General features: G+C 41.9%; 1 protein-coding gene across 1 annotated transcript in view; it reads left to right on the top strand.

Annotated features, from left to right (window-relative positions):
* Positions 1 to 6,226: 6,226 nt before the first annotated feature.
* coro2ba (coronin, actin binding protein, 2Ba) overlaps positions 6,227 to 26,318 on the top strand; it is a 45,232-nt gene continuing 25,140 nt past the window's right edge. The window contains exon 1 of the mRNA XM_082162275.1: positions 6,227 to 6,416. Coding sequence (XP_082018401.1) covers positions 6,402 to 6,416 — 15 coding nt within the window. The 5' untranslated portion in view covers positions 6,227 to 6,401. The remainder of the gene's footprint in view (positions 6,417 to 26,318) is intronic.

Below are 26,318 nucleotides of genomic sequence, written 5' to 3'. Positions count from 1 at the left end.
GTTTGGATCTGGCCAAACAGCTGGGGACCTGGAGCGAGTGTTCAGCTGGAAATACCAGCTCAGATTTTCAGCCGGTTGATTTTACATACTGCTTAGTGCATTAGAGGTAAAGATTATTCCAGAGGCATAGAAGCACCACTCCATGGAAAGAATGGAAAATCCCACAATGCCTGATTCAAATACAGGTGATCTATATCTCAAAGTATAGTCTGGCATATGATTTAAGGACACATAACATTATCAAGCAGAACAAAAGTCAGGGAGAACATTATGATTGATTCTTTTTCAATCCGTCTGCCCAAGCGAGAGAATCAGCCCAAACTTAGCAATTCTATAGAAACTTCCTGTCAAACATTCCAAGAATACTAGAACAGGAGCTGTTTAGATAGTCATCTGAAAGTATGTTAACATTGTCTAAAACATTCATAAGATGTACCATAAGGTCCACATATGGCCATTTTCCCAACATAGGTAGGTGTAACATTTTCCAGAGATACAATGGAGGATAGTAATTTTCCATTTCCCTTAATGATATCATTATCTTTATAGTTATAACGACTGGACTATAGTATCAACTCACAGTAAGGATTTTCAGCGCTGGACCAGTTAGCCAGTCGTCATGATCAAAAATAATTATACATTTTTACTTTTAGAAAGGTATTGTCACATTTAGGTTGTAGCAAGCACAGGAAAAAGAAGATCAGGGTTCAAAAAGGCTTTAATAATCCATACGAAACAAAACTTAACATTAACGTGACGGACAAATGAGAACTGAAAAGACTGTGATAATGTCATTATCACCTGTGATAATGAATCTCCATGACAACTGAAGAGTGGCAGGAAAACTAAACAAAGGAACATATGTGACTGAAACAAACAAACTAACTAAAAGTCCATGATAAACACACTGACTGAACATATTTGTGACAGGTATTTATACCCCTCATAAAACAAATCTTTGAAATTATACAGCTGTAAGATCATTAACACACTTGATGGAAAACAATGCCATATGATTCAAAACATTACTGACTGGTTTTTATAGTTGCTGTTTATGGTCCTTTTTATAGTTTTGACAAAACCTCACATTGGCATAAGGCCAGCAGGCCATCCTTATTTTCACCCAATGTTATTTTATTTTATTTATTTATTTGACAAAATATTCAATTGTACCAGATTCATTCGTGTCAATTTTTTTTTTTACTGATGTTTCTTTATAAACCGAATATCCCTCATGAGATTTTCCATTTTTCTTTGGTCTTTGGCACAAATGCTCCAGACACTGCAATCCTGCGTCTTTTCACATAGACACACACACTATAACAGTGAAGGAAACACCATCGTGCTTTGACAGCTTGACGCCTGCATATTTTTTATAGACTTAAGTAGAATTTCCTCTTGTTTCATTCTAATCTCTGGTGTTTCAATAAAGCTTTGCAGTCCAAGTGCCATGCACCTCTGTAATCGGCTCACAGCACTACTATAATTGAAGCAAGACCACTGGACTCATGGTTAAAGCCTCATTGTGCTTCAGAGGTAAGGTAGCAGACAGACCACACACACACACACACACACACACACACACACACACACACGCACACACACACACACACACACACATATGTCCTCCTCACACATTCACACAGCACATATTGTTCTTTGGATTGTCAGTCCCACAAAAAAAAACCCAAAAAACACACATGAAAGTTCTGGCCCTGGATCAGCCAAGCATACAAAGAGCTTAACCAAACATCAATGCATAGATAAATGGATCCCTGACCACATCAAAGCATTTGTGACCACTGAGTTCAGTGCAGCCCTAAACTATTACAATTTAATAAGCAATTTAAAGCATTCACGCTTTGACATATGAACAGTGTATCCATAAATAACCCAATGAATACATCTAAAAAGAGATAATTTAGCTCTTGTATGTCATACTATTATTTCTCTGTACAGCTATTCTTTCAATTATTGGATAAATATTTTTCTATAGAGGAAACGGTAGATAGTTTATTGTATTCTTTATTAATGATACCCCGAGGGACACATAACAGGATAGCTTGCTTGCGCTCACATTTATTTATTTTATATATTATTTATATGATTCCAACTGCAATTACTGATCTAAAAACTACATCTATAAGCTGTCTTTTGCTTACTCTTTCACATATGTGCAGTGAATCTGTCAAATATGACGTGCAAAAGCTTGCAATTCTTTATGAGAATGTTACATGATGTTTAAAACTTGTTTAAAGTTATCAGCTAGTGAAACGGCTCTTTTTCCAGGCATCCGGTTAACCCTCTGGACTGGAGCAGTGGCAGTAACTCACCAGAGTAAGCCTGTAATGATGTGAGGGGTTAACAGGCTAATGTCTTTATGAGGGGAAAATGCCACGTGTGCAATGCAAACCTTAATGTATCTCTCTGAGGAAACATGCAGAGAGTGTTATGGAGAATGTGGGGGGTGGAGTCACGTGGTTTCCTTCAACTTGTCATGTTATAAAGGGGCAGATCTATTGGACACTATAGGTCAAATTATATAGTTGGGAATACAACCTTATAAAGAAGACTACAGCGGCTAAATACAACATTATCTAGAAAAGTCTAGGTCAAATGTGCTTATTTCAACATATAGTCATATCAACATATAGTGCGCTTGTACAAAAAATGTACTTGCAGATCATTTAATTATGAAATAAAAGGCCACTTAAGTGTATACTTAAAGAGAGCAGTTTCATGACTGTTTCTTATATTTAAAAGTATACTTTTAAAAAGTGCATGTAGTAATAGTGTCAAATTAAATGTTTTACTCTAAAGTACATTTTAAATCATTATGTTTTTTAACAATACTTTGTGATGCTTTGAAGAAGTAATAATAAATCTAATGTGTCATTCGATAAGTGTAGGGGAAGATGGGGGTAGAACAATGTGCATTTTTAAATTGCAACATATTTAGATATGAGTTTATGTGCAGAATCAGGATGATGATGCATCAGCACCATGTGTTATTAAGGGGAATAAATAAAAACATTTGCTAAAGTTGTCAAAGCACAAAATGTTAACATATTCAAAGAGGCCATCTTACCCCACTACTGGGGCAAGATGGCCCCTTATAACCCATGTAAAATTATATAGAATGTATAAATGACTTTTGATATTCTTATTAATATTTATATGTTTTAATGTGCACATTTCTAAATCAATTATTCTATTTAAAATTGTGTTTTTACAATTTAGTTGAATGACTACATAACGGTTGACAGACAAAGCAGAATCTCAGTAAAAGAGCTTCATACAAAAGGTAAATTTATGCTATGACTTATATACAGGCATATGAATATTTACATATCTAATTGGCCATATTTTAATTTAAGATAATTGCCATAATATCACATAATGTCACAAATTCAAATGTAATGTTTTACTCAATTAGCCTATAGGTTTAAATGAAAAGTGAAGATGTCTGAAATGTAAATTTAATTAATGTCCAACTTAAATTGGTCAAAAAGCACTCTAGAATTCAGCTAATTGCATTTATTAAAAATTTACAAACTTTCATGCAAACATGCAATTAAGTCTCCAACAACACTACATTCAGTTTTTACTTACATATATTTCTTTAAAAGTATATTATTTCTGTAATAAGAACTCTAGTATACTTAGACCCGGTTGCACAGATAGGGTTTAGATTAAGCCAGGATTAGGCCTTAGTTCAATTAGGACATTAACATATTTTAAGATATGTCAGTGCAAGTTGCTTTCAGTTAATCCTTGTCTGTGAAACCGGGGGTAAAGGTATACTAAAGTATATTTCTTTTTTCACAAGGGACCTCATTTAAATGGTAGTTCACCTAAAAATGACACTTCTGTCATCATCTACTCACCCTCATGTCGTTACATTCCTGTATGACTTTCTTTCTTCTCTGGATCACAAAAATGTTTCAAATATTTGTTTCCATACATTTGTGGGAGAATTATCCCTTTAATACTTTGAAGTTTAGCTATAATTTTCCATATCCTATATTACACATCTTATTCCTTTTGTTTGTATTCCATAAAGCCCTCAGCTCATAAGCTACTCTCCTGTCTCCTTCCTGGAGGCCCTTACTTTTTCCCTTGGCCCCTGACTTCAGAGGAAGTGGTTTCTGTGCAGACAGCGTGTAGCTGGAACATTGTGTCATGTACATGGGAAGCTGTAACCAAAGAACTGCACATTAAAAGTTCCACTAGTGTAACACTTTCTGTGCAGACAGATCTGGTGGACAGTCAAGCCAGAATTGGGGGTCTGCCTTGAATCTAACCATAAGTATGTGCTCTGGTGTATAATACTACCCTCTAGTGTTAATATTCTGTTAGTGAACAGAACACTGGGAAATATCCTGTCCCGTTGCATTGAACACACACAAATTCACACCCAAAGAAAACATTTTTAAGTTAACACATAACTGCACTCATCACTGTCTATTATAAAACAACACTTCCAATAAGTTCCTGTAGAACTTCGCTTCCAGATCCAGTCAAAATCATATCAAGGCCTATTAAGAGGAATTTCAGGCATGAGCAGATAAGATATTCACTGCATGTTGTGCTCTTATCTCTGCTTCTTCTGTAGGTATAATTCCAGTATCTAGGTCTTTTTGAAGTTCAAAAGCATGGCTTATCTCAGTCATGTCTGCTCATTGTTTTAATGAGCAGACGGTATACTCTGCATGTTTGGACAACATTATTTACAATTTAACTATAAAAACAATGTTGCATTTAAATATTATCTCCCAGCACTATTCTAAACATCAGACATAATGACCCTTAACTGAACTTTAAGATATGTTTAGCAGAGTTAAGAGTCTATAGTTATCTTAAAAGTTGACATAAAAATGATGAACGTTCTGTTATCATTTACTCACCCTCGTGTTGTTCCAAACCTGTGCAAGGGACACAAAAGAATGTTGGTAACCAAACCATTTGCATTGAATGGGGAAAAAAGAAATATCTACTTATTATGTTGCACGGAAGAAATAAAGTCATACAGGTTTGGAACAAAGTGATGATAAGTAAATGATGACAGAATCTTAATTTTTAGGTCCTTTTCATTTGGGTGAACTATGCCTTTATGCTAACTTAAGATAAAATAATGACCTACTTCAAAAAAGCTTTAGCAGCAGCCATGACAAACTTTCAAACTAACTACTAAATTAAATATTTGCTAAATATGTTGCTTGCAAAAATGTACACCATTCAAAAGTTTGGGGTCAATCTTTTTTTTTTTTTAAGAAATGAATCATTTTATTCAGCAAGACCGCATTAAATTGGTTAAAAGAGACAGTAAAGTCTTTTAAAGTGTTACCAAAAAAATCTATTTCAAATAAATGCTGTTCTTTTAAACTTTCTATTAAGAATCCTGGTAAAATGTATCTTGGTTTCCACAAAAATATCCACATGAGCGTTCACGCTACGAAAGCAATCCGATCAAATGCGTTTTGGACTACCTCAGGAAGTGGTCAAAAGTGGACAAGATTTCCAGGACCTGGGTGAACTATCCCTTTAAATTTGTTGTTCAATAAATGTAATTATTAATGTAATATTTCTTAGGCCCACAAGAGGGCAGCAGAATATTAAAAAACTGCAGTTTATCCCCAAAAAATTCTCAGTCATGGATCTCCTGCAACAGTCATATGATATAGCCTAAGTATAAGTATATGCATTTTAACTAAGCAATTCATATTTTTCTAAACATATGTATCTCAACAACCTTAGAAACCATATTCCACCAAAACACTAGTATGTGTATTAATAAACCCACATTAATTAATATGGGTCTTCTTCGGACAGTTTTCAAGATTTCAGAGTGTCTGTCATTTTGTTTGCTTTCTGAATTTTGATTAGCACCCAAGTTACAAAATGTTTATTGTAGTAGGCCTAGATACTATAGAGAGAGAGGGGGAGAGTTTGAATATACAGTATGTTGTGTACAGAGAGCTAATACGATTATGACATGTAGAACAGGGTAATGCATTTGTGGACATCAATAATCTTCATTAGCGCAAGCAGTAATCAGATTGACAGCGTGGAAAGAGAGAGAGAGAGAGAGAGAGAGAGAGAGGGGGGGGGGGGTAGTAGTAACATGCTGAGCTCACTTCACTGCAGTATCCTGACTACAGGAGCACGGCTGCGGCGGCACTGATAGGCTCGGATACTGAGCGAGAGACAGCGACCAGACCCTCCCTCCCTCCCTCTCTCTCTCTCTCTTCTCCTCCTCTTTCACAATCTCTCATGTCTCACTCTGCTGTCGTAGAGGCTGCAGACTGCACGCACTCAGTGAGTCCATCTCTTTCTCTCTGTCCTGCTGTCTCACTCAGCATTTCAGGAACAGAAGCTGACTCTTCTGCACTCTTCTCTGCATGACTGTCACAAAGGTAAGCGTGTGCTGGAGCTTGTGAGGCTGGGAGGGGCTGCTGGGTTCGGGCTTCACTGCAGTGGGATGTTCTGCTGAATCTGTGACTGTAGTGTGCTGCAGTGCCGGACAGGTGGTGTGTGTGTGTGTTTATGCAGGTAAATCTTATACCTGCAGGATTTGCTGTGCGGTACAAACTTCTATGTGCGTTTGTCCAACTGGATCCCTGTGTGTGTTTAATATGCGAGTGCCTGTCCCGCAGTAGGGCAGTGGGTCTTGGCTGGGTGAGGCATGTTTGTGTGTGTGTGTGTGTGTGTGTGTGTGTGTGTGTGTGTGTCTTTAGCAGACTGATTACGAAGGGGAGCTCCTAATCCAGTGCTGTCCTGCATTAAGCCTGAGCTGTGCTTTTTTGCTGAGGATGGACTGAGCATGTCACAAACTACACTCACTCACAGTACGCATGAGATAAAAAGAAGAAAAGAGTGAAGGACTAAGAAGAAAAGAAGGTGAAAATGGATATAGGGTGAAACTAGGATTCCCTTTGAGGACCTTTTGGGATTGAGTCATGATGACATTTAAAAAGTAGCCCAATTTAGGTAATTTGTCTTCATTGTGCATGTTTGAATGATCAAAATGTGTGTTTAAGTTTGATTTGCCTATGGCCTCTCACAGCTAAAATCCTGTCGCTGCTGGCTAAATGAACAAAATGTATATAAATGTATATATATATATATATATATATATACAACTATTAATAATTAAATCTATAATACACCATAATTTTTTTTTTATAATATTCAACAACAACAACAAAAAATCGAATAATATATTAAATATATGTTTGATTTTCTATAATACTATATTATCAAATTACATTTGGCTATTATTTAGAGTTCAGTCTCCGCACGACGCAGGTGCTGACTGTGTAAGAACTGGTCTGTGTGTGTGTGTGCCTGTGTGTGTGTGTGTGCGTGTATGTTTTGCTCTGGTGGAGAAGGTTGAGATGTTGAGTAGGGGCTCGAGTGATGCATACTGTACAGAGCTAAATGACCTTGGAGTGTTTGTGTATGTGTGCTGACTGAGCAGAACAGTCCTCTGGGTCAGACAGTGAGAGACAGAGAGCGATTCCACTCAAGAGTGTGTCTCCATATGTGAGAGTGAGTGCACATATATACTAGTGTTTGACCACACAGCTGTGAGGCAGGATATCCTCACAGACTCTTGGAACTGAAATGGTCACACACCTCGGATTGTCATGAAGAGGACAGGATGCATCTCTCACTGCAGGGCTATAAAACAGCTGGCTGCACGTCACTAACTGTCGTGTTAAAATGTTATAGTTAATAAATCACTGTGGGTGTTAATGTTAGGAACTACAGCCAAAAAAATGCCTCATATTCAAATAAATATTTTAATCAGTGAAAGGAGAAAGAGTGTACAAAAATGACTCTACCACAATCTAAAAAAGCTGGTTAGCACTAGTGGGCTAAATAATTACAAAAAATATAGCACAAATTATTGTAGTTAAATATTTGCCATTACAAAAAAAAAAGAAAAAGAAATTCATTGATGTTTCGCTAGCTATGGCCCTGAAACAATACCTTATTTAAAAAAAAAACAGAAGTTGAAAATTCCTTTAAAAAGCAAAAATTGAATTAAAATGGCCAACCACCTGAAAGCCACTCCCTAATTCCCACACTAACTTAGAGGCATGAAATGTACAGAAACACAGTAATCCATTTCATATAAAGACGCAAACAAAATGGGAGGACTGGATGGAAAGCTGAAGGAGGGGTTAGAGATCATTCTGTCTCCTAGGGTGGAAGGTCAACACATGTGCCCTCATGCCTTTGTTTAAAGCTGAGCATATATTTCACTTTTGAGACAGAAATGCCATCAAATTCACCAGTAATTTGAGGAGAATGGACCCACTGGGTAAATTTCATCCCCAATATCAAGGCACAAAGCCAGGCAGACGTAAATGTGCTTCATGATCACTAAGTGTGCTGTGAGTGCATTTATGGGGATATTGTGAGAAGAGTCCTCATCTATGGTGTGTGTGGGTGGGTTTGCACATATGTGCATGACAGTAGGTCAAGAGGAAGGTAGGAAGCTTACAGGTGTGTTTATAAAGCTAAGAGAAGATTGCACATATAAATTGCACAGAAACACAATTGACAGGATTGTTTGAGTGACTGAAAGGGCCCTGCGTGGGTAGGAGGACTGTAAAGTTGCAGGTGTAAGACATTATCATAACTGACCTCATGCACAGAGTGGGTGATGTGTTTTGGCAGAGATGTGTGTTTGTGTGTGTGTGTGTGTGTGTGTGTGTGTGTGTGTGTGTGTGTGTGTGTGTGTGTGTGTGTGTGTGTGTGTGTGTGTGTGTGTGTGTGTGTGTGTGTGTGTGTGTGTGTGTGTATGCACACTATATGTATGTAGGCTATATGTTACATACATTTTAGAGCTGCAAGATTCTGGATAAATTGAGAATCACATTTGACTCTTTCTGATGTATTTTCTTTTTATGTATTGTATCTTAATGCTGACTCAAAGAGCTTTGCTACAAAAATTCCTATGTACCTGTATTGCGGTATAAGTACAAATGGCAAATAAAACTTTCAACTTCAACTTCAACTTCATTTTGTTTAAATTAGAGATGATTCTCCCACGATTCTGAATAGACAACTAAAATTAGACAACAAAATAACATGTAATTTGATTCTGACAAAATGAATGATTCAATAACAAATAGATTTTTTAACAGTCACTTGTTGCCACCTACTGCCGTAATGATGTAATTGATTCAATCTTTATTTGAAGAGTCAAGTTACTTTCAAAAGGTGATTTTACTGTTTATATCCAAACAATAAACTTTTACCAAGCAAATTTGTGACATTTTGATTACTGTAACAAAATAAATAATGATACTGTGTGGTTGAAAAGACTGTTCGTGAAGCTGTTTCTTAAACATAACAACTGCTCTCTCTGGGTCAACAGCAGCACCAAGGCAGATTTGGATGTTAGTTGAGATCGTACTTGTCAAAGGTTTAATAGACAGAGCCGAATCGCCATAGGAATAAGATTGCGATCTTTTAACGATTAATTGTGCTGCTTTTAAGGCAGGGACACACCAAGCCGACGGTTGGATGTCGGGCAACGTGGGGCCATATTTGAGCATCGGTCGGCTTAGTTTTTTAGGTGTGTTCTGTACTGTTGGCTCTATTCAGACACCATTGGGTTTTTTTGGGCCGATTGAGCATGTTGAAACGACTTCGGGCCGTCGGTGAGAGAACTCAGATTGGCTGTTCAGCTTAGTGATGGAGTCAGTGCATGAGAATAAAGGAGAAAGTGATGACAGCGAGCAAAGAAGACGGTACAGACAGAAGACTGTTATAATTTTACATCATCTTACCTGAGCATTCCAATGCATTCATAATAACATAAGCCGACTGGATCAGCGTGATTTATATTCAAAATGGTAAACAAGCGCTGCTTTGTTTACGGTTTATCTGCAGTGCAGTCCTAGTTTCAGTTTCCCTTTTTGAATGACTATAATAGACAATCGAAACATGCTGATATAGACAGATATTTACTTACAAACAGCCGCAGAACGCACATGCTAGTTGACAGTCGCACAGCTTTTTGGCTGAGACGCAGCCAACGAAAGGCAACAACACAGTCGTCTTCCTCTCACTCACACTTTTGTTGCCGCTAGTTCCTTGATTTCGGCTTGGCGTGCCCCGGGTTTTATACACGTATGAGTTGTAGGATTAGCCTATGTGTTGGTACCTCATAGATGTGAGGATATTAAATCCTACATACAGATTTGTGTCCAATCAAATGCTGTCTAGAGTGAAAAAGCCCCCCGCTCTAATGTTATCTTCAACAAATCGTGGTTCTCTTACGAGAGGTTCTCTCGTATTGCGTAAGTTGCTTACGCTACGGGTAAAGTCATCTTTTCTCGAGATATGAAGCCAAAAAATTATCCTTAATTTTTGTATTTATTGTCAACGCAGTGCAGAAGCTAGCAGACCTAGAGCGAGCTGTCTAGCGCGCTCATTGGCTGCCCTGCGCCAACTGCAGCAGCCTACCACTGAGCCCCGCATGACGGCGCGCCCTCACGCGTCAAAGCCCGCCAGAATGGGAGTGGCTTAGCGTATATAAGGAAGGGCTCGGGGGCTGCTTCCCTGATTTTCATCTCTTCAGCGAAGCTCTACAGGGGATCCTGAGAGAAGCCGCCGCCGTTGAATTAAGCGATTAGCAAGTAGAGGAAAGTGTCTGAAGAAGCCGGTTCAGCCATCCGTGCCTGCCGCGCTATCCGGCCACAATATCCTTTTGCTTTGCTGTGTGTCTTCGCCGCTGCGACACACACTCTCTGTCTAAAAGAGCGCGAGGCGTTTTTCTCAAAATGCCTCGCACTTCCTGTGGCTCTTGCCGAACCCCGCTCATCGCCGGAGACCGCCACGTGATCTGCGCTCTCTGCCTGGGTCGAGAACACGCAGCCCTCGCTCTCTCTTCGGGAGGCTGCGTCCATTGCGAAGAACTTTCAATGTCGACCCTGCGGGCTCGACTTGAAGTGTTCGACGCCGAAGCTGTCACTCCGCCCGTCTCTGCTGGACCGCGCAAGAAGAAGCGCCGCTCCCAGAGGCCACCGGACTCTGATGTGGCATTCAGGAGTTCGCCGGAACCCCTCCCTCGAGCCTCTCTCTCTCCTTCTCCGCCCCCCCTTCCGGACGCGCAGCTGCCGGCTTCGGCCCTCACTGCCGTCGCCTCAGGGGATGAAGCGGAAGGAGATTCCGCCGGTAACAGCTGCTCCATCCTGGCCTCGGACAGCGAGGAATGGTCTGGTTCTCACCATTCTGCCTCCTCTTCTGTCCAGGAGTCCGGCCGGACGCGGGCCGGCGTGGATGCGGAACTTATGCGCCTCCTTTCTAAGGCTGTCGACCAGCTTGGCCTTGAGTGGTCACCGCCTAAAGAGCCCGCGCCTAACAGACTCGACGGTTGCTTTCTGCATCGCCGCTGCCAAGCTCCTGCATCCAGGTCTGCACCCTTCCTGCCGGAGCTCCACGCGGAGCTTTCTAAGTCGTGGAATGCACCATTCTCCACGAGACTCCACTCACATGACTCCTCGGCGCTCTCCCAGGTTGACGGTGCCGCCGAGAGGGGATACAACACTATTCCCCCAGTGGAGGATGGCGCTCAAAGGCCGCCCTCCCGTCCAAAGCCTGCAGGACCACATCAGCTCTCGTCGGCTGCACTTTCTCAGCCGCCGGACAGGCTGCGTCCGCCCTGCACTCCATGGCAGTCCTACAGATCCTCCAGGCCGATCACCTCTGTGAAATGGACGAAAAAGGCCCGGACCCGACTGCCATCACGGATTTACGAAGCGCGACGGATCTCTCCCTCGGCGCTACTAAATCCGCAGCTCTCGAGATCAGCCTCCTGCGCAAAGCTCTAACCAGCGTCCAGCTCAGCTTCCGTCTTCACAGCGACGACAGGGCGGCCGCACTAGATCGCGCTCATCCAGCCGTCACAGGCCGCCTCCCCGCGGGGACCCCGGCCTAAGATCGCGTTGAAGCCTGAACACGCGAAGTCCTCCTAGCGGCCGCAAGGAGGAAGAGATGGTTGAGTCCCGCCGTGGCCGGACCACCGCCGAAATGTCCCGCTTTGTCAGTCCCCTTAAAAAAGGCTACTGCAGAAGTGTATTTTGCAGCCAAAGCTGCAAAGCTAATACTACCCGCTCGCCTGCACGAAACCGCCGTTTTCACAGCGACCCAGAGAAATCTCAAAAAGAGTGTAATGCCTGGTTATCCAGCTCACGCCGTTGGCGTTTTAAGTGTAGAAAATGTGCCCACGTCTCAGTGTTCACCCCTACACACAAGCATGATAACCCCCATGTCTCTCACCCTCACAGAGCCCACTCACATAAAGCTAGTAAATGCCGCTCGAGTGTTAAATGTAGGAAATGTGCCCACGAACCTGTGCCCACACCTACTCACTGCCCACTCTGTTACACGGCCAAAGTTACCTCTTACCGGTCATGTTATGAATGTAAGTCCTGTGCCCGCTCACGAGCGCTCACACTTACTAACAAACACTTTACCCCCGGCGCTGCTCGCGCGTCCTGGTTTTCCCACAAAATGCTCCCCGTCCAAAGCAACCGGGACATCGTGTGTAAAACGACCAGCCATCGCTGTCAGCGAGCCGCCGTATTCAAGCACCGAGAGCGCACGCTCTGCGCCCATACCTCTGGTTCAGGTTCTCGACCCCACGAAGTGCGGCGATCGAAACCCGGAGGCCATTTTGCCCTTAGCTGTACATGCAGAAGCATGGGAAGCTATTCCAGGTGTGTCAGAATGGGTGCTGAGCACAGTAAAACAGGGCTATTCGCTGCAGTTCGCTCGCCGCCCCCCGCGCTTTTGAGCACGGACCGAGACGAGAGTGCATATGGAAGTAGCACACCTACTCTGCACAGAAATAGCGAAACTGCTGTGCAAAGGGGCCATAGAACCGGTACCTCCTTCTCTGAGCGAGTCAGGCTTTTACAGCCATTACTTCCTCGTGCCCAAGAAGGACGGAGCTCTAAGACCTATCTTAGATCTGAGATATTTGAACAAAGCTCTCATGAGAAGACCGTTCAAAATGCTCACAACCAGACAGATACTCGCGCAAATTCGCCCAAGGGACTGGTTAATTTCTCTCGATCTGAAAGACGCGTACTTTCAGATTCAGATAATACCCCATCACAGGCCATTCTTGAGATTCGCCTTCGACGGTCAGGTATATCAATACACCGTCCTTCCGTTCGGCCTGTCTTTAGCACCCCGTACATTTAGGAAGTGCATGGACGCGGCTCTTGCTCCCCTGAGAAATCGGGGTATGCGGATTCTGAACTATTTGGACGATTGGCTGATTCTGGCACAGTCAGAGATAGAACTTATATCTCACAGAACAGTGCTTCTCAGCCGTCTGCAAAGCCTGGGTCTCACGGTCAACTGGACCAAGAGCTCATTACTGCCCAGTTATTCAGTCTCTTTTCTGGGAATAGAGCTGGACTCTGTGGCAATGACGGCCCGCTTGTCGACACAGCATGCGCCGTGTTTGACACCTGGGCAAGGCTTTTCCAGAAGGGCAGCATCGCTCCTCTGAAAGCATTTCAGAGAATACTGGGCTGTATGGCGTCAGCCGCGGCAGTGCTTCAGCTGGGCTTACTGCGTATGCGCCCGCTGCAATGCTGGCTGAACGCTCGAGTGCCTCACCGAGCTTGGACTTCCGGCGGCATACGAATCAGAGTGACCCAGAGCTGCGTTTCAGCCCTGGAGCCCTGGTTAGCGGCCGACTGGTACCAGCGAGGAGTGACGATGGGAGCTGTCTCGTACCGAAAGGTCATCTCGACGGACGCCTCCAACTTAGGTTGGGGCGCCCTCTTCGAGGGCAGACCGGTCTTTGGCCTGTGGTCAGACCGAGAGAAACGCCTTCATATAAACTGTCTGAAGGTGATAACGGTCGAGAACGCGCTGAGGCGTTTCCTCCCATACATACGGGGCCACCACGTTCTAGTCCGTACGGACAACATGTCTGTGGTGTCCTACGTGAACCACCAGGGCGGTGTCAGATCCAGGAATCTCTGCGATCTAGCAGAACGCCTCCTCGTTTGGGCTCACCACCTGAACGACGGCCCAGACAGACTGTCCAGGCACAACATTCCCACGGGAGAATGGTCCCTGCATCCTCAGACAGTCCAGTCACTATGGCGCCTTTTCGGCAAAGCGGAAGTCGACCTTTTCGCGTCAAAAGACAACGCTCTTTGCCCAAGGTTCTTTTCAAAGAACGAGGACGTGCTGGCCCAAACCTGGCCCAGCCGCCCACTGTATGCTTTCCCTCCGATCTCGCTGTTACCGCAGGTAATCAAGAGAATCAGGGAAGCGTGCCACTCGGTGCTCCTCATAGCCCCGCGATGGGAGAACCAAACCTGGTTCCCAGAGCTGATGCGGCTGTCACACGTGGCCCCATGGCCGATTTCGGTAAGGAGAGATCTTCTCTCTCAAGCCGCCGGCTCAATTTGGCATCCCCACCCAGAGCGCTGGTCTCTGCATGCATGGATAATCAACGGATACCCGTTGCCTTGCCAGCAGGGGTTGTGAACACGATCATGCAGTCTAGAGCTCCTTCTACGAGAAGGCTTTATGCATCTAAATGGTCTGTGTTCTCCTCATGGTGCGCCGACAAAAATCTAGACCCACGAACTTGTGGGGTCTCGTGGGTGCTTTGCTTCCTTCAAGAGCTGTTGGACGAGGGCAGGTCCCCCTCCACGCTCAAAGTGTATGTTGCGGCTTTTGCAGCGTTCGCAGAGTCGACGCGCAGCCAGTCAATAGGAAGGAACCGCTTCCTTAGAGGAGCCAGGAGGATGAATCCCCCGCGGCCACCGTCGGTTCCTATTTGGGATCTTTCTTTGGTCCTAGAGGCCCTGAAAACACATCCCTTTGAACCATTAGATTCCGTGGATCTAAAATACCTTTCGCTCAAAACCGTTTTTCTGATAGCCCTGTCATCAGTCAAACGTGTGGGGGATCTACACGCGCTGTCTGTTAGCGCCGCGTGTCTCGAGTTTGGACCAAATGACTCTAAAGTCATCCTCAAACCGAGACATGGTTATGTCCCCAAGGTGATTGGCACTCCCTTCAGAGCGCAGGTCATCTCTCTATCGGCTCTGCCAGCATCCGGTAGCAAGGGCGATAATAACCTCCTCTGCCCTGTCAGGGCGCTGAGAGTTTACATTTCGCGCTCAGCCGCCTTCAGGCACTCGGAGCAGCTCTTTGTTTTGTTTGGTGGGCGCACCAAGGGTCTCGCCACCTCGAAACATAGCCTGTCCAGATGGATAGTGGACGCTATCGCAGCAGCTTATGCGTATAAACACCTGCAGTGCCCTCTGGGCATCAGGGCTCATTCCACTAGAGGCATGGCCTCGTCGTGGGCTTGGTCCAGCGGGATTTCTATTCATGACATTTGTATGGCGGCGGGCTGGGCCTCCCCCTCTACATTTGTTAGGTTTTATAACCTGGAAGTTCCCGCCTTGCAGGCTAAACTTTTGTCAGTCTAAGCGGTGTGTATGTTCTGCCCAGTTTGTTCGTGTGCAGGCTACTCTCACGTGACTTTAGCTCTCCTGGTTGAGCTGCACTATAAGGGTTGATATTCCTTAATATAGACCGGCAGCGCCGCTCTGTATCCCCCTACGGTGTGCTTATGTACATGTGCCGGCCCGCATTGCTGGCTGCCTGATTCCCACTTATCTGTGTTCCCCGGGCTTCCCCTGGGACTCATGTAGTGGATGCTTGGTGCGCACGGCGTTGACAAGGGGTTCCCGTAGCGTAAGCAACTTACGCAATACGAGAGAACCTCTCGTAAGAGAACATACTTTGCGTTACGTTATTGCGTATCCTGCCGTGCTCGCACCACGAGCTGATTTCGCTTCAGTCGATGAAAACCAGGGAAGCAGCCCCCGAGCCCTTCCTTATATACGCTAAGCCACTCCCATTCTGGCGGGCTTTGACGCGTGAGGGCGCGACGTCACGTGGGGCTCAGTGGTAGGATGCTGCAGTTGCCGCAGGGCAGCCAATGAGCGCGCTAGACAGCGCGCTCTAGGTCTGCTAGCTGCTGCACTGCGTTGACAATAAATACAAAAATTAAGGAACATTTTTTGGCTTCATATCTCGAGAAAAGATTACTTTACCCGTAGCGCAAGCAACTTACGCAATACTCGTTCCCTCTTCTAGAGAGAACCGAGGTTACATTAGGTAACCGAGTACGTTCATGGCTGTGACATAACTGAAGCCTATTAACCTTTCTTTTTTTTCTTTTTTTTTAAAGGAATGAGTCCTTCAACATATCCTGCCCAAACTTTCATATCAATAAGAAATAGTCTCTGTTAATCACATTATCCCTAAAGAATATCTCTAAAGAATTCCTAACAAAATTTCAGCAAAGCATGTTAGTATAAATCACAAATAAGTAACTATCAGAGTAATGGCAGGCACAAAGTGTATTAGTACATGCTTGATTTGGACCCTGTTTTTTGTTCTATCCTCAAAGGGAATCTTATAATTTGGACTGAAGTTGCTGGCTATTATGCCCTATGCAGGCAGTGTGCACACATGCTGAGAAGAGTCACATTTGATCCAAATCCTTACAGCTAGCTTAGCAACCCAAACCTCCCGCTGGCCAATGTGCTTATACAGAAAACATCCAGTAATGAACAAATGACTAAAAGGTCCTGCATTTTTCTTCAACTTTTATATGAAGCCTGAGAAAGTGCTTGTCCATATTATGTGGTGAGAACTAACTATTCAAACTCCACAGAGACTGAGAGTTTCAGTGGGACTGTCGGTAGAAAAGGAAAGGGGATCATGTCATTTATAAATATCCTGCTCAGCTCCTGCAGAGCTGTAGTGAACGTGAGGTAGAGACACTGGGAAGAGGATGTGCTTCCTGTGGTCCTGGACTGGTGAGTGAGTGAGTGAGTGCAGTGGGAGACACTGTAGATAAACAACAGCTGTGGGACATCGGTGTGTGATGTTCACACGATCTTGTTATTCCCATTGTCTGTCTTAGCTGTGTTTTTAAGAGAAAATATTATATTAAGCAACTTGCCTTGAGATATCTGTATCTTTTTGCAACTGCAATCCTAGATGCATAGACACACTTACACACTTCACTAACGGTCAAGAAGAATAAGTCCACTCACAATGTTAAAATATCTATGAAAATAGCACTTCAACTTTTGGCTCAATCAATGGCTTCAGTTTTGAAAACAGTCTTTATTTTTGCAATCCCATTTTTGTGTCCCTATGTGTATACTGTGTGTAAGAGGTCCACAACATGGGGCCAGAGAAGGAAATGCTACAGCCTACACAAATCAAACAGTGTGGGAGAGGGAACTAAAGCGTGACAGCACGATGAAGATAGGTCATATGCTTACGTTCTCAGGATTTCAACACACTCCTCATACAAGCACCGTCTCATGAAAATGGAGCTCATTATCTGTAATGCAGTACAGCAGCAACACATCCCATGCAGTGATCCCACTGACCAATGACTCCTATAAATGTGCTTGTCAAGATAATGAAGTGAACAGCAGAACGCTGCGGAAAAAAGAAAGAAGCTAAATCACACACTTTCTTTCATCCACGTTATATGACAGGCTATATGTTGCATTAAACAAATAGTCAATAGCTCTGTTCTGTAAACAGAGTTTGATTTTTGTTATCACTATGAAGAATAGGTAGGTACAATCCCAGTAATCATATTTACTCATTATAGTTCATCCTGTTCATGTACATGTCAGGTTTCCAATCACTTATGCAGGGTTGCCAACTTTGGGACTTTGGTTGGAGTGAGACTCTAATTTCAGTGTGCGCGCGCAGAGAATATTTTTGGCAACCCTAACCCTAATTTTAAAAATATCAGTCCTTGTTTACTTAGTAGATAAACCCTGATTTATGGGGAACAAATAAAAAAAACGAATAGAATGGAAACGTGTTTTCAAAATGTACAATAAATTTATTGATTTATCGATTGATATAAAAAAATTAAGATAGAGGTGATTAAATAACAAACATGTAAAACAACAACATCAAAACAATAAGAAATCTCAAAACAAAAGGGACACATAATAGTTACTCCACCTCCCCAGAAAACCACAACACACAAGTTTCACACATTAGGTTTTGTGCCACAGTGGCAGTTTGGCCTGCTTCACCACCTCTGCAGGAGGCTCGTATCTGAAGCAGGGTTCGATCCGTTCATGAACCGTAATGCGTCTGTCACGTGACAAATGAACGAAAGACTCAGAAGGTAAAGCAAAGAGTAAAGTAAGTATTTATGTTCCCTGTAAATTATTTTTGACTGCATTATCATGATTTCTTAATTCAGAATATGATAACGACTGCATAGGTGGATGTGTTCGTGGAATTTGGCTGTTAAAAGTATAACATTTAAAGCCCCTTAAATGAACGAAATGACTCGAAAAAAGAATCGTTCATTTTAATGAACGAGGTTGAACAAACGAGTCAGTAAAATTATCCGAACTTCAAGTCACCATCGAGTGACAGTCTGTTCCTGGTGTCAGTCTTGTTTAGGCCAATAACTGAAAAAGTTCGCTCAGCATCCGCATTTGACTGTGGCAGACTCAACACATCTTTCATAATTTAGGGAATTTTAAAATGCCACTTGACCGATTTGACAAAACGTAATTTGTACCATGAGCCTATTTTTATTGAGCAATTAGCTAGCCCACATAACGCACGTCAGACAACGTTCGCAACTATAGTTGAAGTCTGTACTCTCGGCACACAGACTGAATTTAGCAAGGCTACGTCTGTAGTGCAAGGCACACCATTTTATTATCTGCTTACCTTGATTGTTATCCAAACTTTCAAACGCGCATCAGTGGCTCCGACTCCGAACCTATGCTCTGAACTCTCTCTGAACTTTTCACACGCAATTGACGTTTCAGCAAATCAACGATCAGAGAATACTGTGGTGAGAACGTTGTAGGCAGATGTTACTACCCTGGTAAACCAGAGTTCTCGCGAGAGCACAAGTTGAATTTGCTCAGCGAGTTACTCTGGTGTCGAGCAATGGAGCTCATTAAATATGCCCCTCGATCTGAGCTGCACCAATCACATCGGGTTATCTGATATTATAGGAGGGCCAGAGGCGAGCTAAACAGATGACGACAGCGCTATGACGTCGAACTCATCAGTAAACATTGCAAGATGCCTATGGATGAACACCAGTTGTTTGAAACAGCTTTGGCCGCTACAATGAACGAGTTAGACTTGGCTTTTTCCCAAAAGAGGAACAGAAGACGGCGCTCGAATCGTTCCTTTGCAAGAAGGGTGTTTTTGCTGTTTTGCCGACTAGAAGAGTCTAATCTACCAGTTAGCTCCGCTGGTAGCTAAGCGTATGGGGTTTATTGTTGTGATTGGTCGTAGTGTTATCCAATTGCGTGCTGTGCGATTTTCAAATGCATGCTTGGTGCCGCCCCTCGAGCTGGCCGATTTTCATTGACCGACACCAGACCATTAATCTTTTAGATTTAGGTCTGGATTTCCAGGCTAAGATGTTACAGCTGTGGGCCTTAAACTCCTCTCCTGTCATTAATACGCTGTGGTCTAGTATAGTCATCAACAGAAAATTAACGGATTGAGAGGGGAGAAACGTGGATTTTGGCGTGACATTTCTTGAGTGTGCGAGAGAGCGTGAGATTGATGTTATGTGTTATAATTTCACACCTTGACCTCTATGAGTTCATCAAAACAAAGATGCATATCAACATTGGATTTCACAATTTCGGATGGAGCTGCCATAATTAGTTTTGATATGCCAGTTGCCTTATAGCACTAGCTGTTAAACATTAAATTAAATTAAATTTATGCAGAAAAAAATCATAAAAAAATATCATATTAATAAAAAAATATTATGCTATTAATATATACTAAATATTATGGCTAATGTTATGCTTTCAGCTATTAATACGTGTGTAGTACTCTTAACTCTGTTTAACAAATTTTCTCTTGTTTAAATTAATTTCACAGATTCTCTTTTCTCATCCGAAATTAGCACAGAAATTGTGCAAAAAGAATTTAGCACAAAAAATTGCAGATTGCCTGGGCCTGGTCATAAGAGAGAAAGCACAATGAGAAAATTATGAAAATGTTTTTGATACTTCAGGCTGAAGTAAACAATACCTACAAGTTGTCTGAGGTTATTGCCGCAAAAGGAAAAAGAGAGCAGCTTTCTTTGTGAGCAGAGAGAAAGAGAGAGGTCAGCTGAGTGCTGTGAAGGTTCACATTCCTTCCCAGCATTCTCTGGCCCTAAGCAGTGTTTTTTGAAGTGATATGCCAAAAACTCCAGCCTTTTATTTTCGTAGAAAACGCATCAGTGAGAAAGTGCAAAGGTGTGTATGTGTGTGTGTGTGTGTGTGTATGTGTGTGTGTGTGTGTGTGTGTGTGTGTGTGTGTGTGTGTGTGTGTGTGTGTGTGTGTGTGTGTGTGTGTGTGTGTGTGTGTGTGTGTAAGATGTTAGAAATGTTAGAAACTGCACTTTTATAACAGCATGGACTAGCTATTCCAGCGAGAGTGATCAATATTAATATAAACACCATTCAGAACATGATACCATACGATCAAATATATTAAGTTCAGTTCTACACAACTCTATACACTGTATGGCAATAGGCCAAAAAAAAAACAGCTTGGATGGAGAAATCCAAAGTGGAAAATATGGTCTGGATAGAGAGCAAGCTTGGAATGAGAAATGCATTATGTCTTACAGGCCTTAGGTAGAAACTCAGTGTTGTGAAAAGCGAGTTAAAGAAGCAGGGATCAAAACCCATGTGAGCCTGGACTTATGGCAGCCCAGACTTCCTTCAGGCAGTTTTCAAATCACTCAGCTCTGCCTCCAGCCTCCAATTAATCAAACTTCACAGACGAAACAAATCCCACACAACAAAACAGAGCAGGACGATTCAGAGAAAGAGACTGGTAAAAAGACATAAGAGAAGATGCAAGAGTGAGAAACAAAAAGAAGCATGATGGAGACATTAGAGAGAAATAATATTTTAAGAGCGAGGCAATGTTGTGCACTTTTTCAGAGAAAAAAAAAAAAAGTGTGGCACCGCTTGACAGGACCCGAGACCTGAACAGACAGATTGCCAGGTGGAGGCCCACTGACACAGATTTTTTGCTCAACCACTCCAACTGTTTATTGCATCTGTTTGCAGAGCTTGACAATGGCTGCAAATGTTACATGCCACTATTTATCATCCAATCAACATCCATCAGATCCATAAAGGACACACGCACTCATGCATGCCTTTGTGCAGAAACAGAAATCTGTCAATAAAGAAAATTGATTTCTTCAAAACATTCACACTACAGGTCAGGGAATGTAATTGCATTTGGTCTTTAAAAATCACATGGAGCGGTGAAATTGTAATAATATTTTACAATATTCCTTTTTTTTCTGTATTTTTGATCAAACAAATGCAGCCTTTGTTTGCATAAGTAAATTATTTCAAAGATATTTAAAAATCTTACCGACTCCTAAGTTACAGCTGCAGGTAATTGCCTCAAAACAACCTTGCACCAAATTTCTCACTAGTGTGTGTATTAGATTTCACAGAAATTATTGTTATTGTCCTTGAATGCAACCTTAATGATGCCACCTTCGCTGATATTTTGCTAAACATCATCTTGCTCAGCCTCTCATACAGCTGTTTTACATTTGACACTACTCCCCTGAGCACATTTCAGAGTACACCTTGCAAAAGCCAATTTTAGCTCAGAGTGCTGTGCTGGCAATCACACTGGAACAGAATCCTGCCTGCAATGAGAAACAGTCAGAAGAGATTAGCCAAGCAGGAAGACGACAGGCTAATACGACATTGTCATGTCACTGTGGAAGGTCACAGTGCTCATCAGCAGCTGGGTAACACTATTACGGGATGCCAGCTTCTGAGGTCTGGCTGCTGTTGTGTTGTCATACGCTTTGTTGTTTCAGCTTTGTAGGTCGTAAGGAAATATAAAAAATAGTGACGGTAGAATACAGTCAAGTAGAAATATGAGTATTATAACAACACTAAGAATGTTTTGAACTTACAACATGCAATCAAACAATTTGACATTGACAGTCTACTAAGAAATAACCTGTCATTAAAAAAACCATATTGATCTACCACTATTCTATACCTTTAACACAATACCTAGGTTATGGTATTGCTGTCATTTTGGGTTTGGGTGTGGTGTGTGTCTGGCTAATTTATCCAGGCCAGATGGCATGTCTGAGCCATGATGCTCCTCTCCTGTGTAGACTTACACAGGGAGCCAGAGACTGCAGGGGAGAAAGTCTGTCCACTCAGCGAAGCATCGCCAAATCTGAAGCCATAATCCAATTTATAAAAGGACTTTCTCCAAGATGGAGAATGCTGGAGAGGCACTAACCTATGTGCAGCTTTCAAAGGATAAGAAAGCACCACATAGACTGAGCAGTACAAGGGGTGAGACATAGTGAATGTGAGAATGGCACCAAAGCATGATCATTTAGGCAAAATTCTTTACTTCAAATTGTCAAAAGGCACATAACTGCTCTAAAGATCAAAAGCTGCTATCCATAGTTTCATACCAATGAGCAAAAATTTCCATTTTCAAGTGTTAATTAATTTACATAAAAGCCATCATTCTGGTTGACATTTTCATGCATGTAAAATTACACTATCGGCAAAAGCTATGTTCCAAAATAAATTAAAAATAGCCTTTTTAATCTATTTTTATCTATACTTTAACTCTGAAATATAAATTGCTAACCAGTCTGGGATTGCCTTCTCTGTGGAAGATACAGGTGCTGTGTACTTTAGAATTTGACCAAAACAAGGTACCGTTAAAGACCGAAGAGTGTTTTAGAATTAGTCTTTGTGTCATGTGAGTTTATATTTAGAAATTCTGACTTTACTCAGAACTGTGAGATATAAACTCGCAATTGCACGTTATAAGGTCAAATTCTTAGGGAAAAAAATCTCAGAATTCTCAGAATTGCGAGTTTATATCTTTCAATTCTGACTTTATTATTCATAATTGTGTGTTATAAAGTTAGAATTGTGTGATATAAACTCACATTTTTGGGGAAAAAAAGTCCGAATTGTGAGATGAAAAGTCGCAATTACCTTATTTATTCTGTGTCGGTAACAAGCTTCCATAGATATTACCCACGAACGTGTAAGCAGGAAAAAAACACATGGATTCCGGTATTCTCAGATTAGTTTCAGGCCTCATTCATATGTGGAATTAAATCTGATATGTGCATCTGTGTTTGCCATATAAAGAGACAGATCGGATACAATCGCCCAGGCTCCAACAAGGACTCTCCTCTTTTTTCTTCCTGACCTTTAAAGATGGTGCAGAAAGCTAAAGCTTGTATTTTCATTTCGTCTGCATCCATTGCAAATCACATTTAAAAGATGATGTAAGCGGGTCGTTAAAAAATCTGATATAGTCAACAAATCAGAATTGGGCATCAAGACCTGCAGTGTAAATGTGGCCTAAGATGCCTTAAAATAATGCCTAGGTAGGGGAATTACTATATTTTGAAACTATTAAATAACCCACTCTCAATCGTTTCTATTTCTGCAAATTCCTGTAGAAATTTTACTCAGCAATGTTACTCACTTTAAATGATGGACTGTGAGGTTTAGTATTAAAGTAATAATATTGTTGTGTTTAGTATTACTATTGTGTTATTGACAGATGTTTTGTCAGGTATTATTACAGTGTGTACTGTCATACTTGCAATTAATCTAAGAAAAACATTTAACTCTTTTATCTCTCGGGGCTCCATTTGTTTTAGCAGCTATCAATCATAAAACAGCATAAATTAATTCATTTTGACAGGTGAAGTGGATATCTACTGAATCAGAGATGACAGGCTGTTAGTCTTTATGCAAGTTCGCGGGACTCTTGGCATTCCGAAGCTAGGAAATATGTAGGTTGGGATGGAAGTAATTTTGCAAAGTGCATCTACATCTGTGTTTGAGCTCTCTAAATAATGAAAAGTATTCTGCCAGCAGAGAGCAGCTCCTGCGGTAAAGAAATGTTGCATGTCAAAGTCAAAGAGAATGGGCTTTAACCCCATTTGACCGTCTCTCTTAAAATAACAGATTCAAAATAACAGATCTGGTGCACCTATCTGAAAATAACGATATTTTGGTCTATTTTGTTTGTCTCTTAAGCACTTGCCAGATGGCCGTCATTGCAAATGGGGCTCATATTTTTGTTCCATGCGGTTCAGAGCTGGCATCAGGACATCTCAAGCTGCTTCAGAAAGCTCACACACATAGCAGTCACTCTGTATTCTAGTATGTCTACTTTCATTCAGAAGCTTCTTATTTCATGCTGAATTGGTCTCACATCTTAGCGCAACAAAATGTCATTAGTGAATCCTATGTCATTTGATTGACAGATAAGCATAGGGCTGAGTCACTGTCTAGTCTAATGGTGACCATAATGATCACCCCACCTGCATCTACTTCCTGCCGCCCTTCCCCCTCCATCTCTTAACGTGTGCCATCCTTTGTTCTTCTTCTCTTCACCTCCCCACCGTAATCCTCATCTATCCATCTGTTGGTTCTGCTTATCACACCCTGACCATTAACAACAGGGAGGTTAGAGAAAGGAAAACAAACAGCTCCTCTCCTGAGAATGACACTCTCTAGGGGTCAACAGTGGGTCTAGGGGTCAATCAGCCAATAATGATGCTTAAGGACACAAGATGACATAAATTATAGGGGGAACAAGTCTTTTTAACACTGATTTTGAATGTTAAGCAAATAACCAAAGCATTGTACAGTATTATGTTATTTTTACAAAGCATTGTACAGTATTATGTTCTTTTTACAAAGTCAAAAGTTAGTTACATAGAGATGTTACATCTAGAAGAATATCTGTAATCACATTAACAAGTGATCATAGATGCAAGAAAGTCATGTTTTGCACGTGTCTTTACGAAGTCCGATAATGAACAAACTTTGTTTTGTTTGAGTGCTTTGTTTGCGAGAAAAAAAACTAAAAAACATATCTGCTCTTGCGTCAACATGCATACGTCGTGGTGCCTTTTTGTGAAAGTAGTAAATTATGTTTTTATTTTTGTGCAAACAAAGTACTCGAATTGCTTCATAAAATTGAGGTTATACAACTGGGGCCACATGGATTACTTTCATGATGTCTTTACTATGCTTGAAAGTGGTAGTTGCATAGGCTGTCAATGGAGGGACAGTAAGCTCTCTTATTTCATTAAAAAGATCTTCATTTGTGTTCCGAAGATGAACGAATGGCCTATGGGTTTGGAATGGCATGAGCGTGAGTAATTAATGACATAATTTTCATTTTTGGGTGAACTACCCCTTAATTGAAAAGTGTTGACAAAGCATGTTGATTGGTGGTGAGTGTAGTCCACTACAAGCCAAAAAGGACAGTGAATAGGCTAAGACAAATAGGACAGTGAGTTGTTTCTAAATAATTTAATACTTTAAATAATGCTTTATATATATATATATATATAGGCCTATATAAAAGTCAATATATATATAATGATGCTTGATGGAGATTTGTGGGATGCACATCCAGGGCACGAAGCTCCCGTTCCACCATATCCCAAAGATGCTCTATTGGGTTGAGATCTGGTGACTGTGGGGGCCATTTTAGTACAGTGAACTCATTGTCATGTTCAAGAAACCAATTTGAAATGATTCGAGCTTTGTGACATGGTGCATTATCCTGCTGTTGTAGCCCATCCGCCTCAAGGTTGTGTGTGTTGTGGCTTCACAAATGCTTTACTGCATACCTCGGTTGTAACGAGTGGTTATTTCAGTCAAAGTTGCTCTTCTATCAGCTTGAATCAGTCGGCCCATTCTCCTCTGACCTCTAGCATCAACAAGGCATTTTCGCCCACAGGACTGCCGCATACTGGATGTTTTTCCCTTTTCACACCATTCTTTGTAAACCCTAGAAATGGTTGTGCGTGAAAATCCCAGTAACTGAGCAGATTGTGAAATACTCAGACCGGCCCGTCTGGCACCAACAACCATGCCACGCTCAAAATTGTTTAAATCACCTTTCTTTCCCATTCTGACATTCAGTTTGGAGTTCAGGAGATTGTCTTGACCAGGACCACACCCCTAAATGCATTGAAGCAACTGCCATGTGATTGGTTGATTAGATAATTGCATTAATGAGAAATTGAACAGGTGTTCCTAATAATCCTTTAGGTGAGTATATATATATATATATATAGTGGGGAGAACAAGTATTTGATACACTGCAGATTTTGCAGGTTTTCCTACTTACAAAGAATGTAGAGGTCTGTAATATTTATC

This window comes from Leuciscus leuciscus, assembly GCF_965113295.1.
Source record: "Leuciscus leuciscus genome assembly, chromosome: 2".
Taxonomy (NCBI): domain Eukaryota; kingdom Metazoa; phylum Chordata; class Actinopteri; order Cypriniformes; family Leuciscidae; genus Leuciscus; species Leuciscus leuciscus.
This window is presented reverse-complemented; position numbering and strand designations above follow the sequence as displayed.